At 38.3% G+C, this 13,595-nt stretch overlaps 1 protein-coding gene across 7 annotated transcripts in view; it reads right to left on the bottom strand.

The window, feature by feature from the left end:
* Positions 1-13,595, bottom strand: part of EPHA6 (EPH receptor A6) — an 868,006-nt gene that overhangs the window by 18,313 nt on the left and 836,098 nt on the right. For all 7 annotated transcript variants that reach the window (XM_045501713.1, XM_045501716.1, XM_045501714.1 and 4 more), the window contains one exon: positions 12,982-13,131. In XM_045501713.1, the coding sequence (XP_045357669.1) occupies positions 12,982-13,131 (150 nt within the window). The remainder of the gene's footprint in view (positions 1-12,981; positions 13,132-13,595) is intronic.

The raw sequence follows: 13,595 nt of genomic DNA, 5'->3' as shown, positions 1-13,595 counted from the left end.
AAAGCAGGAATTATGTCTGTAGATTTTATATTCTCATCATTTAGTATGGTGCTTGACACATAAATAAATGTTATTGAACAAAACCAACGCTATTAGAAGAAAATTTTGGATTTGTTTTGGTGGAATAGCAGATTCTTAGAAAACCCAAAGTTTAAAGCTACCCAAGATGGATTCATGGTACAAGCATGACAGCATGTCAAGTCCCCTCCAAAGGAAGTATTACTAAAAATTGGTGTGTCACGCAGCATTCTCCAAAATGATCTCATGATCTCACTCTGGCTTGCTTGGACAAAAACTGGTGACACTGGGGCGTGCTCTTCTCCAGGACAGAAGGACTGGACTCAAACTCAACTTTCTGTAAGACTGGTGGCTTCTTCCTCCTGTCTGGAGGCCACTCCCAGTGGCCTCAAGATCACTGTCCTAGACAACTGTCATAAACAGTTAACACCCAATGCCACACTGCTTGGTGCCAAGCAGGCTTTCATATTCTCTTCTGACAGAATTGCTCTCATAATTGTTCTATAAAAGGAGAGAGTGACAAGAGAGTGTGGTCCCTCATCTAGAACTTTTACCCATAATGAATTCAGTACTGTGTCTGGCCCTAGCATGCTTTTCTGTGGGGACAGTGGGAGGATCGGGGAACTCATGACTTTTCTTCTTGCTGACCTCTGACTTTTAAGTTTCCTCAATCATTTAACTTGTGACCTTGTGAAATGTGTTGAGCCCTGGTTCATGTCAGGTGTCAAACATGAAGGTTCCTTATAGGATAATAGTAATAACAAGAATAACAACAGTGACAATAACATCTAACACTTAATGAGAGCCCTTGGATACTTCCAGGTACCAGTTCTAAATGATTTACACGTATCAACTCTTCTAATCCTCACAATAACCCTATGAGGTAGGTACTATCGTTATCCCTACCTTATAGATAAGGAATGTAAACATAGAGAGATTTAACTTGCCTAAGATTGCACACCTAAAAATTCTGGCTTTGAGGGAGCCAAAGAAAGATTAAGCAATATGATCCACAAATGGTTAACAGAAGGCAACATCTTTCTAATAGCTTTTTAAATGTATTCATCCAAAGATATATATATATATATATATATATATATATATATATATATACACACACACACACACACACACACACACACACACACACTATGTATACTATGTACACTATATATAAGAGTTAACAAATGAGTAAGAAATACCTCTGTCTTTTGGAAACACATATTCTGGTGAAGAAGACTGGGGAGTTTGAATACAGTAAATGCCAGTAGAACAGGGAGTTACGGGAGCATGTGGAAGGAGTGCCTAACCCAGTCTTGGGAAGGCTTCTCAGAGGAGGTGAGCTGGATCTTACAGGAAATGGAGAAGGTAGCAGGGTCAACTGGTCAGGCTGAAGGGAGGGAGATGTGACCTGATCAGGGAATGAAAGTAGATTCCTGCAGCTAGACTAGAATCTTCAAAGAGAGGAATGGTAAGATTTGAGGCTGGAAGGTTATGTAAAATTTTATTTCTTGGGATCATGAATGATTTTGTATGCTACAAATGACTTTTTTGCAAAGGGTTTAGGGTTTTAGCAAGTAAATGACACCAGATTTGCCTTTGGAAAGCTCGCTCTGGCTGCAGTGTGGAGAGTGTACCTGGGATGGGGAGGGGTGGGAGGCCAGGAAGGAGGCTTGTAGGGATCCAGGCTAGAGATCAGGATGGCCTTAGCGGAGGCCATGGCCGTGGTGCACAAAAGTGGACTGATTTGACAAGAACACATGATAGGGTTAAGATTAGATATGGCAGGACAGGTTTTTGAACTTGGTCAACTGGTAAAGACAGGACACAGGAGAAGAAAGAATTTGGGGGCTGGGCAATGCTGCGCTCAATTTCCTATGAGCTTTCTGGTTTCAGATTCAAGTAACATATATAACTCTGTGAGCTTATTACGTGCCAAGCTCTGGACTAGGTGTTTTAACATAGCTCACTTTATTTAGTCTCTATTTAGGTCTCAAATTACCTTATTATGTGAGTATGGTTATGCATATTTTATAGGTAAGAAAACCGAAGCTCAAGCTGATAAATAGATTGGGTTGTTATTGCATAGCTAATAATCCCCTGAAAAACGGACTGATAAGATCATCTTGATAGCCTCTGAATCACGGTAGTGGTTGAGAAGATCTGTGCTGAGCCTTGAGCCACATCCCTGACTTATTCCGCCAGAATTAGGTCCTGAGTCTCTCTCACGCTCTTGCTCCCTCCAGGCTTCACTCTCACCTATGTGCATGTGCCTGCCACAGTCACAGCGCATGCTTGGCTATCTCTGCTGGGTTTCAGATCTATCGCCTACATGACATAGAACTTCATAAGGCTGTCATACAGATATCTTAGATTTATTTTGTACAAAACCTATCCCATTCCTCCTCTGGAATTCCTGTCCTTTGCAAAGGGTACCGCCGTTCTTCTCATGACTCAAGGCAGAGATCAAGGAGTCATGTGGATCTCTCTCTCTGCCTTGATACTCAAAAGTAACTTAAGGGGCGCCTGGGTGGCGCAGTCGGTTAAGCGTCCGACTTCAGCCAGGTCACGATCTCGCGGTCCGTGAGTTCGAGCCCCGCGTCGGGCTCTGGGCTGATGGCTCAGAGCCTGGAGCCTGTTTCCGATTCTGTGTCTCCCTCTCTCTCTGCCCCTCCAAAAGTAACTTAAGTTGTTCTGATTCTACTACCTTCATGTATTCCAAATGTGCTCCATTTTAAATTCTCCCAATGATTTACTCCCCATTTTGATAACAGCCTCCTAACTGGTGTCCTTGCCTTTCATTCCCTTCTCTAATCATCTCCCACAGCCCATGCAAAGCAATCTTGACTGTGGGGCTGTGATCCCATCCTCCCATATCTGAAATTCTGCAGGAGCCTGGCTCCCAGTCCCCACATTTGGCTGTGTCCAGATCTTTGCTCCGGCCACCACAAAACACTTGTGCTCTTTCAGCTGGACAAGCTGAGCCCCTCAAGAGCAGCAACTGTTTCTTTTTCCCATAGGGTTCCAGCATCCAGCACAATGCCTTGTCAAGTCAAAAAATAGTTTCAATGGTCACATATGTGATCCATGAAAACTATTTTATGGGCAGCTTGAGAAAACCTATATTAACCTTTATCTTCATAAACATGTCTTTTGTGAGTAGTTTTGTTTTATAGGTGTTTTCTGATTCCTTAGTTAAGGACTGACAAAGAAGCAGAAGCATATGGGGTACTTTGTCTAAAAGACTAATTGAGGTTTGTTGTTTTAGGATATGAAGGGGTGATGATTAACTAGAAAGAATTTTGTAACAGTTTGGTTTATGATAGTTGTAGGCTGTCATCCTGTGGAGAAGAATTATACAAGGTTAAACCCTTATTTAAAAATGCAAGAAGAAAATTAAAATAAAGTGAAAAAATATGAAAATGACTGCAGTAATAATTTCCATGCAGAGGTAGAAGGAATTAGATTCTGTCAGAATTTATTATCTAAAACCTGGCTGGTTATTCTAAACAGACCGTACTGGTTCCTTGTCATCGACACTGCAATTTTTAGCAGCCTAGAATCAACATAAGGCTCAGTTGGGGCACGTAGCAGACTGTTCTGTTCTTGCTGATCTGATGAGTTTTCCAATTGTGTTGACAGTTTCTGAATCAAAGCAGGAAAAGGTGCACCTTTTATTAAACCAGGCAAACAAGAAGTAGACAGTCAATATGAAGATGCTGAGACATCCCTGAACAATACCATTGAACAAGGACCGCTCGGGCTATGCAGGGAATCACATTTTGTGTTATAAAACTGCTGAGTATCTCCAAAAAGAAGCACACGGAATTTAGTTATTCATACTTTCTTTTAAAAGAAACTGTCTCAAAATTTTAGTCTACTGAAATGTATACTAGTAAATGGAATGTGAAGTGGTTTTATTTTTATCTTCCCTCTAAATATTCATCATTGCTTTGTGGAAAACCTGTAATTTCAGGTAAAAGGGAGAAGGTGAAGCAAAGGGTCCCAGTATACACTCACTTTTTGTGATAATGATTACTTATACATATTAGGATATTTGGACTTGTAATACAATAATACTGAAAACACTGGTAATCTATTTTCCTAATATGCAATATAAACGTTGCATCTACATGGGAGAGAAAAAAAAGAAGGAAAGAAGTGGTCATAAGTAAATAACATTTATAATCTTATACTTATTTTGTTATTCAATATTTTTCAACATCTAGGATTTAAAATTCAGTGAAAGGCAGTCAAGACCCAAATTAAATTCAGGGTACAGTAAGAAAAAAGGGGGATAGAGAGGGGAATGAATAAGGTACAGGCAGAAACAATTTTTTTTTTTCCAGAGGCTCATTTGTAATTTGTAGATCATTAGGGCGTGGAAACTGAAGATTTCCTCATTTTAACTTTAAGATGAAAAGTTTCTTAAAAGTCTACACTTAAGGCAGTTCTCAAATCTCACTTTTTGGAACTCACCATAGAATGTCAAGGACATATAAAATGTATAGAGTGTTTGTCCTCAGTAGGTTACCACCTTTTGGACTGTTGAATGAGTGGACAAAATGGGGAACGATATGAACCGTAGGACTTTCCAAGGTGAAAGGTTGTTGATGGTAAGACTTGTCATCTGGAAAAGCTTTTACCCCTAACAGTAGAAAGTCATGCTTGTTAAGACAGATAACTAACACTTTATATGTAACACTGCTTCAGTGAGTAAGTCATGGAAAGAGCATTAGTGAAGGTGTCACTTGTACTGCATCAAAGTCTGAAACTGTCACTAACAAACTCAGTAGTTGGGCAAGTCTCTGTCTCCTCATTAAGGAAGAGAAGAGTACTGGATTTAGTACTTGCAAGAGTACCTTTTAGCTCAAAAAGCTGCTTCTAGAGTCACTGGAATTGCAGTCTTAATCTGCAGGACCTTTGGTAACATCTCTGCATCTTGAGTTTTTGTAACCTCTATGTCTAGATTTGGCCTTCATTGAATGGTCTGTTTCCCACAGAATTTCAAATGCAAATGCAGGGAGACAAAAATCTGGACAGGGCCAGAGTCTGTCCTGATAAACTAAGATTAAGAAGCTATGGAAAAATAGTTTATGAGTACAAAGAAAAGGGAGATTTTAAAATGTCCTCTTTGTAAATGCTCCAAAGACAGCAAAAGATGGAATAAAATTTGTAAGAGCTAAAGATTGTAAATATATTTCAATATATAAATATATTGAAGGTATAATTAATTTTTTATGAAAACATTACTGGCATGTATACATTCTTCAGCTTTGTGGTTGTTTGGTTAAAAAAGTTTCCCTTGGAAATTACACCGAGGTAGTAGTATATTAGTTATTGGTTTCCTCTACTTAGAACTTTACCATTTGAATTATTTACAATGGTGATTAATTGCCTTTCATAATATCCTCTATTACTCTTGCCTCTGTAGCAGACATGCATTATGCTAGTGTAATTAGTATGAATTTAATTAAAATGTTGCTATTTTCTATGTACCAATAGAAGGAATTATTGAAAAATTGAGAAAAGGAAGGCCATTTTGACAATTGCCTTGGTAGAGTACATATTCAAAGAAATGCAAAAATTCCCTTGGTAATATGGAAAAGTTGAAATAACGGGAACGGGCCTTTAGCGATTTCCTGTATCTTCCACAGATCATTACACAAGAACCATTACGTAATAAAGAGTTTGGAAAATCTAATCAGAGACAAAAATTGGAAATGCCTGGACTCTCCAACTCATAAAACCATACTGCATTTCTAGGTAAGTGGATTCTACACATCCACCATTCTTGGCTGAAACACTGATTTATAATTGAAAAGGTTATAGAATTATGAGGACAAACAAGAAATATGGTAAAAGGTTATTTTCTTCCTTCATAAATTTTGAAAAAAGGAATCAGTTCAGACAAGGTCAAAAGGTTCTTTTCAACCATATCACCTATAAAAGGAAAACCCTGAAGATAAACTCCAATTTTGTTTCTTCAGGTAAGTTTCCGAAAGCAATCTAAAGCAAAACTCATTATTAAGTAAAAACTTTTGAAAACTGAAGGGAATAAAACCCCACAGAAACACTGAGACAGCATTATGTTTCCTTGTAAGCTTTCAAATGAGATGATCCCTGATACTGGTTATCTTTTTGGGAAACTGAACTAGCTTAGTAGCATATGCCTAAATGATACCATACCCAGGAGACATTAGGGTTTCAAATTGCTTCAAGGAGACTTTTTTTTTTTTTTTTTTTTTTTGTATGGCATTATGTCAAGGGAAAAACTAAAGACAAAACCAAACCTGACCCAGGACTCTGGTCTTGTGTTCAGATCATTAGTTTGAGCCATGTCGCCTCTCATTTATGTGGCATTAGTTCTCCTCCCTACATATTAGCTCTGTGGGGATTTGGTTATTTAATGTTTCCTGCTGTTCATGTTTTGCTTCCATTTTCTTCTGTTAAGCACATTACACAGTGTAAATGTTGGGAGAACTGCAGTGCCCTTGGTGTCTCTCATCTTTGGAACCTGCATAGCTCCTAGCATTACATTGTACTTCCACTGTATAATAAACAACAATTATTTTGAACTTGAATGAAAATAACATAAAAATTATCCAGCAGTATCATAAAAAAAAAGCTAGAAAACAGTAAGGAGCTGTGCACCTTCAATGTACCTGTGACATGTTTCTGCTAGTAGGCTAAATTTGTCCATCATTAGAATTTGATTTTAAGCTACTGCTGTATATATTTTTGAGAAATGTTATAAAAATGGTACATTTCATAAATTTTTAATATCAAAACCCAGAACACTGCAGAAAAGATTTATAATTCCAAACAACAGTGAGTCAATCTGCATTCTTTTGCTAACAGAAAACAATGAAAACACTTCTTGTATGACAGAGTGGCATACATAATTAAAGATGCTTTGATTTCGTTATGTAGAACTTCTGTGGTATAGAGATTTCTTTGAAAATTAGACTTGCACAGTATAGCTTGGGGGCAACTTGGTGGCTCAGTCAGTTGGGTGTCCAACTTGATTTCAGCTCAGGTCACCACCTCACAGTTCATGAGATTGAGCCCTGTGTTGGGCTCTGCGCTGACAGCATGGAACATGCTTGGGATTCTCTCTCTCCCTCTCTCTGCCCCTCCCCTGCTTGCTTGTGTACATGCTCTCCCTCTCAAAATAAATAAATAAACATAAAAAAAAAAACCCATGCACTTTGGAGTAAGCAGGGGGCTTGAACTTCAGTTCTACCAATGCTAGTAACCTTGGGTAGGTTATTTAAACTTTCTGGAAAGCTTTAGTCATCTCACCTAGAAATGGGAGTAATAATAGGATTTATTTTAGATAGTTATTTTCAAGATTAAATGAGCCATAATCGAAAATACTTTCTCAGAAATGCAAGCTATGTTTATTACATTTGATTAATTAAATACCTTCTATGTACCTGGTGTTTTACAGACATTATCTCTAATTCTTTTGAATCCTGCAGTTGAGTATTCTGAATACTGTTACAGACAGTATCTCAAAAAGCTTAAACCACTTTCCTAAGATAACACAGCCAGTGAACTGTGGAGCTTGGATTTGAACCCAGATCTTTCCAGACTAAAACAGGGATTCTTCACTGGCTGTGATTTGTGTGCCCCACCTCTGACTGGTGACATTTTTGGTTATCATGTCTGGGAAGATGGTACTGACATCTGGTGAGTAGAGGCTGAGGACACTGCAAAACATCCTACAGTGCACAAGGCAGTCCCCACAACAAAGAACTACTCAGTCCAACAGTCAATATGTCAACAGTTCTGAGGTTGAAGAACCTTGCTCCAAAGCTCTCATGATCTTGCCAATATACCAGCTCCCTCACTAGAATACAATGACGCACAATGTTAATGTTTTAGTGCCCTTTGATACTACAATAAACAAAGTTGCTTTTGAAAACTATGTATACCAAAAAGGACAAAACAGTCTATCTCTGGAGGTACAACTACTTTCCTTTGGGGACCTCCTCTCTCACTGGGTGTGATTATGTGGAAATTTCCAATCACAGTGCTCCACCCACCTCTAAAGGCACAGGCTGGTACATAAAGCTAGCTTGGCCAATCACAGCATCAGTTTCCTTGGCCTGGTTTTGGCTCAGGTTTGGGCAGGACCCTGACAGAGCCAACCAGAGTCGTCTCTGGGATTGGTGTATGAATTTTCACAGAGGAAAAATGTTTCATTCTGCTGAGGAGTCCTGAGCCCCAGAGTGTAAAGAATACAAGAAAGAGGACCTTTGCGGTAGGAGAAAATGAGGTCCGTTGACCTAGGGAAGCATTAAAAATCCTGCACGGTCCTTGGGATTCAGCACCATTAAACCTTCTTAGTCTCATGAATGAAAAAAAATTTTTTTTTTTTTTTTTTTACTTAAGTTAGTTTGGGTTGAGTTTTTGTCATTTAAAATCAAAAGAACGCTGAAAAATAGAGTATGCATACTTTTTTGGTACATTAAAAAAAAGAAAACCGTTCCATTCACACAGTGTTGTTTCTAATAAAAAAGAAGGCAGTATGATGACTACACTTGAGGAACGCACATTCTATTTGGGGACAGGGCTGAGATTTACAAATGTCAGAACTTCACTTCCTTATCTACATAGTGGCCTTCTTGAGAGCAGGAACTGGGTTTTCTAGTTCTCCATCCCCATACCACATGCACACCTGGGCCCAGTGACTGGCACATGTTTAATAAGTAACTACTGAATAGCTAAGCAGATGGCACCTGCTGTAATGTTTGTTAGGCCTTTTATGGACTAATCTTGTATACTCTGTTTTTTCTCAGTTCCTTTCCCTAATGTACAGTACCACTGACCTTTGGGAAACTCATTATATTATTCAGTAAAACAGATTCTACAAACTCAGAATTGCTCATTGTAATAAAATTTGCCAGGGTCTACAGAATAGAGGGACTATTTTATAAAAATGATCTGAAATTTCCTAAACTCATTTAAAATTGTAAAACATGTTAACATTCCGTATTTAACTAAGCCCATAGCTTAGTTAAACTAACCAAAATGTAGTAAAAACATAAAATATTCAAACAGAACATAGTTGGATTTTTATTGTCTAAAATATTACTTTCTTTATTTAAAATGCACCTTGGCAAACATAAGACTATACTTTGACCAAACAAATGAGAAATGCAGAACAAACAGAGAATAACCAACCAGTATTTGGAGAGGAGCAGGTGGGGAAGTTTTGATTAAGCTATTTCTGCTTCCAAACAGAAATCCTGGTTATAGGATCTGTCACAGATATGCTGACTTCCAATATGTTACGCTAAACAGAATTTCAAATCTTTACAGCAGCAGCAAAAAATAGTCACAAGATACATAAAGGATTTTAGCTCTTACAGCTTTCCCCTGGTCTTGTATTGATCTGAGGACCTCAAGAGTTTGAATCCTTCCCCCACCCACAACTTCTTGTTCTCCTCCTATTTTTAGATTCTTGCTTGAATACTCTCTGGTAGCCACTCAAAGACTTTGAAAATTGCCCGCTTAGTTCCTATCTGGTCCTCAAAAAGCAGCCAAGCTCTGGGTGAAGGGAACATTCAGGTTCAGCCTTGTGCTCTGGGCATTGGCAATCGTGAACAAAGGAGAATGGCCTTAATGTCAGGAGTCTATTACTGGCTGCAGCAGCTTCTCCTGGTTCCAGATATACTCTTTGTGGCCAAATGAGGTTTAATAGACATAATCATTCTCTAAATGGTCATCTTGGCCACAGGTAATCAATACACATGGCCAGAATGGCTGGGCAAGCTATTGGGCAAGCTCCAGGAAGGGAAGGGTTGACAACAGAGTTTGGAACTCTCTGGGCAACAATTAAGAACGGTTTACATGGTAGTCTATGTTGGAAATTACTTATTTGGACATTTTCCGCTCTGAGGCTACTCTCCTAAAAAATCTGTTTTGTGGTATGGTATCTTAAATTTATATCTACTCTGTTCTGTGGAAGTCCTATCTCATTCTTGGCACCCCACACAGTTTCAGGAATGTCCGAAGCCTCACAAAAGAACAATTGGAATAATTCTTTTGCTGAGACAAGTATGATAATTTCTTCAGAGATTATGAAAATCATGACTTATTATTGCTGAAAGGGATATTAACAATCTAACCCAGTCTTTTTATTATATTTATTGGTCATGAAGCTGAGGCACTTTGAAAATTAAGTGACTTTCATGGTTAAATTATGGTCTACATAATAGATATGGTTACTAAATTGGTGGCACAGAGCACTTCAGCCGTTAGATGATAACCCAGGGGGCAGGAAAAATAATGGAACTTCTCTTTATGTTTATTTATCTCATCTGATATAATAAAGATTATTTATAAATATTTAATAAGAATGGCTAATTATGACTTTTATGACCACATAGAAATGACTTCTATGAATGTATGTGGCAATATACATGTGTTCAAAATCAGTGCCCTAGAATTTTTTATCCTCTTTTCATGTTTTTCCCCAGAAACAGTGGTTATCATGTTAGATACTATATCTTTTACTTATGTACTTTGTTTACAGTGTATCTCCCTTCTGCTGGAATGTAAGTTCCATGAGGCAAGACATCACCAGCCCTACATGGGGAGCTCTTTGGACTGTGAACCAAACCACCAAGAAAAGAAGCAGTTATTTCTTCTTCTCTTTTCCTTGCCCATGACTTATTCTAGAAGTTTATGAGCATGTGTTCTAATATTACCATTAAGTCACTTACTATAGGATTCTAAGGAAATCATGTTGCTTCTGTATGCCTCAGTTTCATAAGCAAGTTGGACTTGGGTTGGACTAGATAATCTTTTTGGTCCCTTCCAGGTATAACATTTGTTCCCTGTTCTATTTCTAGTTCCTAGAACAAAGAAAGCACCCAATAAATGTTTTTAAATGAATAAATGAATATATTGCTGGTACATAATGTGCAAACAAATATACGTATGTCAGCTGTGAATGCTCAAGAACTTTTTACCAGTGAGAATACATTATTTGTAATGTTTGGAGCCCTATCAGTTCGGCAGTTTTTGTTTGAAGCATGCTAGGGGGACTGGTTAAGGGTTAAATGGGGTACTAATGAAAGAGGGTACTTGAAGTGAGGGCTCTTCTGTTCAGTGAAGACTGTAATTCATCGGGAAAGGATTTTTTTATTCTAGAGAATTGTTTGAATGGCCTATTTTAGTCATGAGAAAGTAGGACAAGTAGGCAAGCATTATTTTGGGCTTAGAGTAGAGTAGGAACTATGGTGACTGAATCCAGGGCTTCCATTACCTTGGATAACAGGTTAAAAAAATGATTTCCTTTGGGGATCATAGGGGGCAAATTTCTGCTTCTGAAATTCGTTTTTTTTTTTAAGTTTATTTATTTATTTTGAAAGAGAGAGAGAGAACAAGCAGGGGAAGGGCAGAGAGAGACGGAGACAGAGGATCCAAAGCAGGCTCTATGCTGACAGCGGACAGCCTGACGTAGGGCTCAAACTCATGAACTGGGAGATCATGACCTGAGCTGAAGTCAGACTCTTAACTGACTGAGACACCCAGGTGTCCTTGATATTCAATTTTAAGAAGAACTGGGGAGGAGGTCACAAGTTGCCCCAAACAAGGTCCAGCAGCAGAGAAGAGCGATGACATCCTTTGAATAAAATTCCCAGAAGAATAGTAGACTCTAGCCTGGCCTGGATCCCAAAGTCTAAGTTTTGGGAGTAGAGCAGATGTTGCTTGTTATGGCACACTCTGTACCTCAGGGCAGATGTTCTGCAGGACCTAGTTACATGGGCTCTTTTCATGATGTGCTTTGGAGGACAATGACTGAACAGTGTGTATGACCTCCAACCTGCTGCCATGTAGGTTTCTAGACCTGGCATTCTTCACAGAGTCGGTAGGCCCCCATAGGACTGAGCAGGACTCAGCTTCAAAAGTAACACTCTATGGCAGGGAGAAATAATAGCCATGGTGAGCCAATCAAAACCAAGTTTTCTCTATTCCTGGTATTAAAACTTTCTTTGTTGCTGGGTGAGTCCTTTAGACACTTGGACAACTTGAGTCTGGGATGGAGTAATGGGGTCTGATGCACGGAGGGACTGCCCAAGCAATTGACTAGAAAAAACAAAAGAGATGTGAAAACTGTTTTACTCTGAGTGTGTTTAGAGATTTTCTACAGTTACATGGTCTTTTTTTTCCCTCTTTTTTTAAACCTGTGAACATTCAGGATCACATTAGAGGTGATTTTCCATTAGTATTGTTTCAGAAACCATTAGATACTTTGGCAAGTGAGTGGACCAAGTCCAAGTTCTGAGATGGAAACGTGTGAAATTAACATATATTTTCAGTTCTGACAGTACACTTATTTGCATTGTCAGGGTACTTACATTCTCTGATTACTGTTTTTATCTCTTAGGAGGTCACAGAGAACTCTCCTGTTGTATAATATTATTAATCACCCAGGTAATCTTTATGGGTCAAATAGAAACAAAAGAAATTGCATAAAGGGTCACATATCTCAAAATAACAATATCAAATGTCATATTGATAATACTCTGCCTGAAAGAATTTGCTCTTTTTCTTCTAAAATATCTAGTTTAAATTAATTTCCTCTTTACAGTGGTGCATTGCACTGCCTTAAGGAAGAAAGGAAAGGTAAACATTATTCTTTGTTTTTTGTTACTTGTAGATCAAGACAGTTGCATTAGCACAGTCATACTGCATTAAAGCAATGAGTGTAGAAGTCTCAGATGTAAGATGTGGACCAGGTACTCACATGACAAAGCCCATCAGCTGGTCCCTATGACACCCAGGACAGCTCAGAGTGAAAGGTTACTTACCTTCTCAAACTCAGCCACAGACCCTGAACAGCTCTCAGGAAGATAAAAGCTAATCTGAGGGCAAAAGCGTATTTGCTCCTCAGGGCTAATGTGTTTATACTTAAAAAATAAGTTTAACTATTGGGGTACTTACATCTTGATTAGACATTTCCCAATAAGGTCTCTCTCCGTAGGACATGACCTCCCACATGACAATGCCATAGCTCCATGCGTCACTTGCCGAGGAGAACTTTCTATAGGCAATAGCTTCTGGGGCTGTCCACCTTATCGGAATTTTCCCACCCTGGAAAACAAATTGGAGATTTCTCAGCTGGCTCACAAGTATATTAAAAAACCAAGTGGCAGTCCAATTAAATAGATTTTGTTAGAAAGATCTAAATACTGCATGATAGCATTGGCATTTTAAATAAAAGTAAGAGAACCAGAATAATGTTAAATGTCAGAAATATCTTTCCTATAATAATTATTCAGTGAAAACAACTTTAATGGGAAATAAGTCACACTTCAGAAATACTTTATTTCATTCATTAGAGAAATTTATTTTCACTTTAGATTCACACAATTAAACTCACTATCATGCCATTTGAAGAAAGTTCTGGATTATAGAACGTTAACACCAAATATCGTTCAGCATTCATTAAACACTGTATTACATGTATAAATAATAATGATAATACGTTCTAACTTAATTGAAGATAAACAGTTAAATACAGAACGGAGACATTCTCTGTAATTCAATGTTTATCA

This window comes from Leopardus geoffroyi, chromosome C2 (assembly GCF_018350155.1).
Source record: "Leopardus geoffroyi isolate Oge1 chromosome C2, O.geoffroyi_Oge1_pat1.0, whole genome shotgun sequence".
In the NCBI taxonomy this organism is placed as follows: domain Eukaryota; kingdom Metazoa; phylum Chordata; class Mammalia; order Carnivora; family Felidae; genus Leopardus; species Leopardus geoffroyi.
The sequence above is the reverse complement of the archived record's forward strand: the minus strand, read 5'-3'. Positions and strand labels throughout refer to the sequence as shown.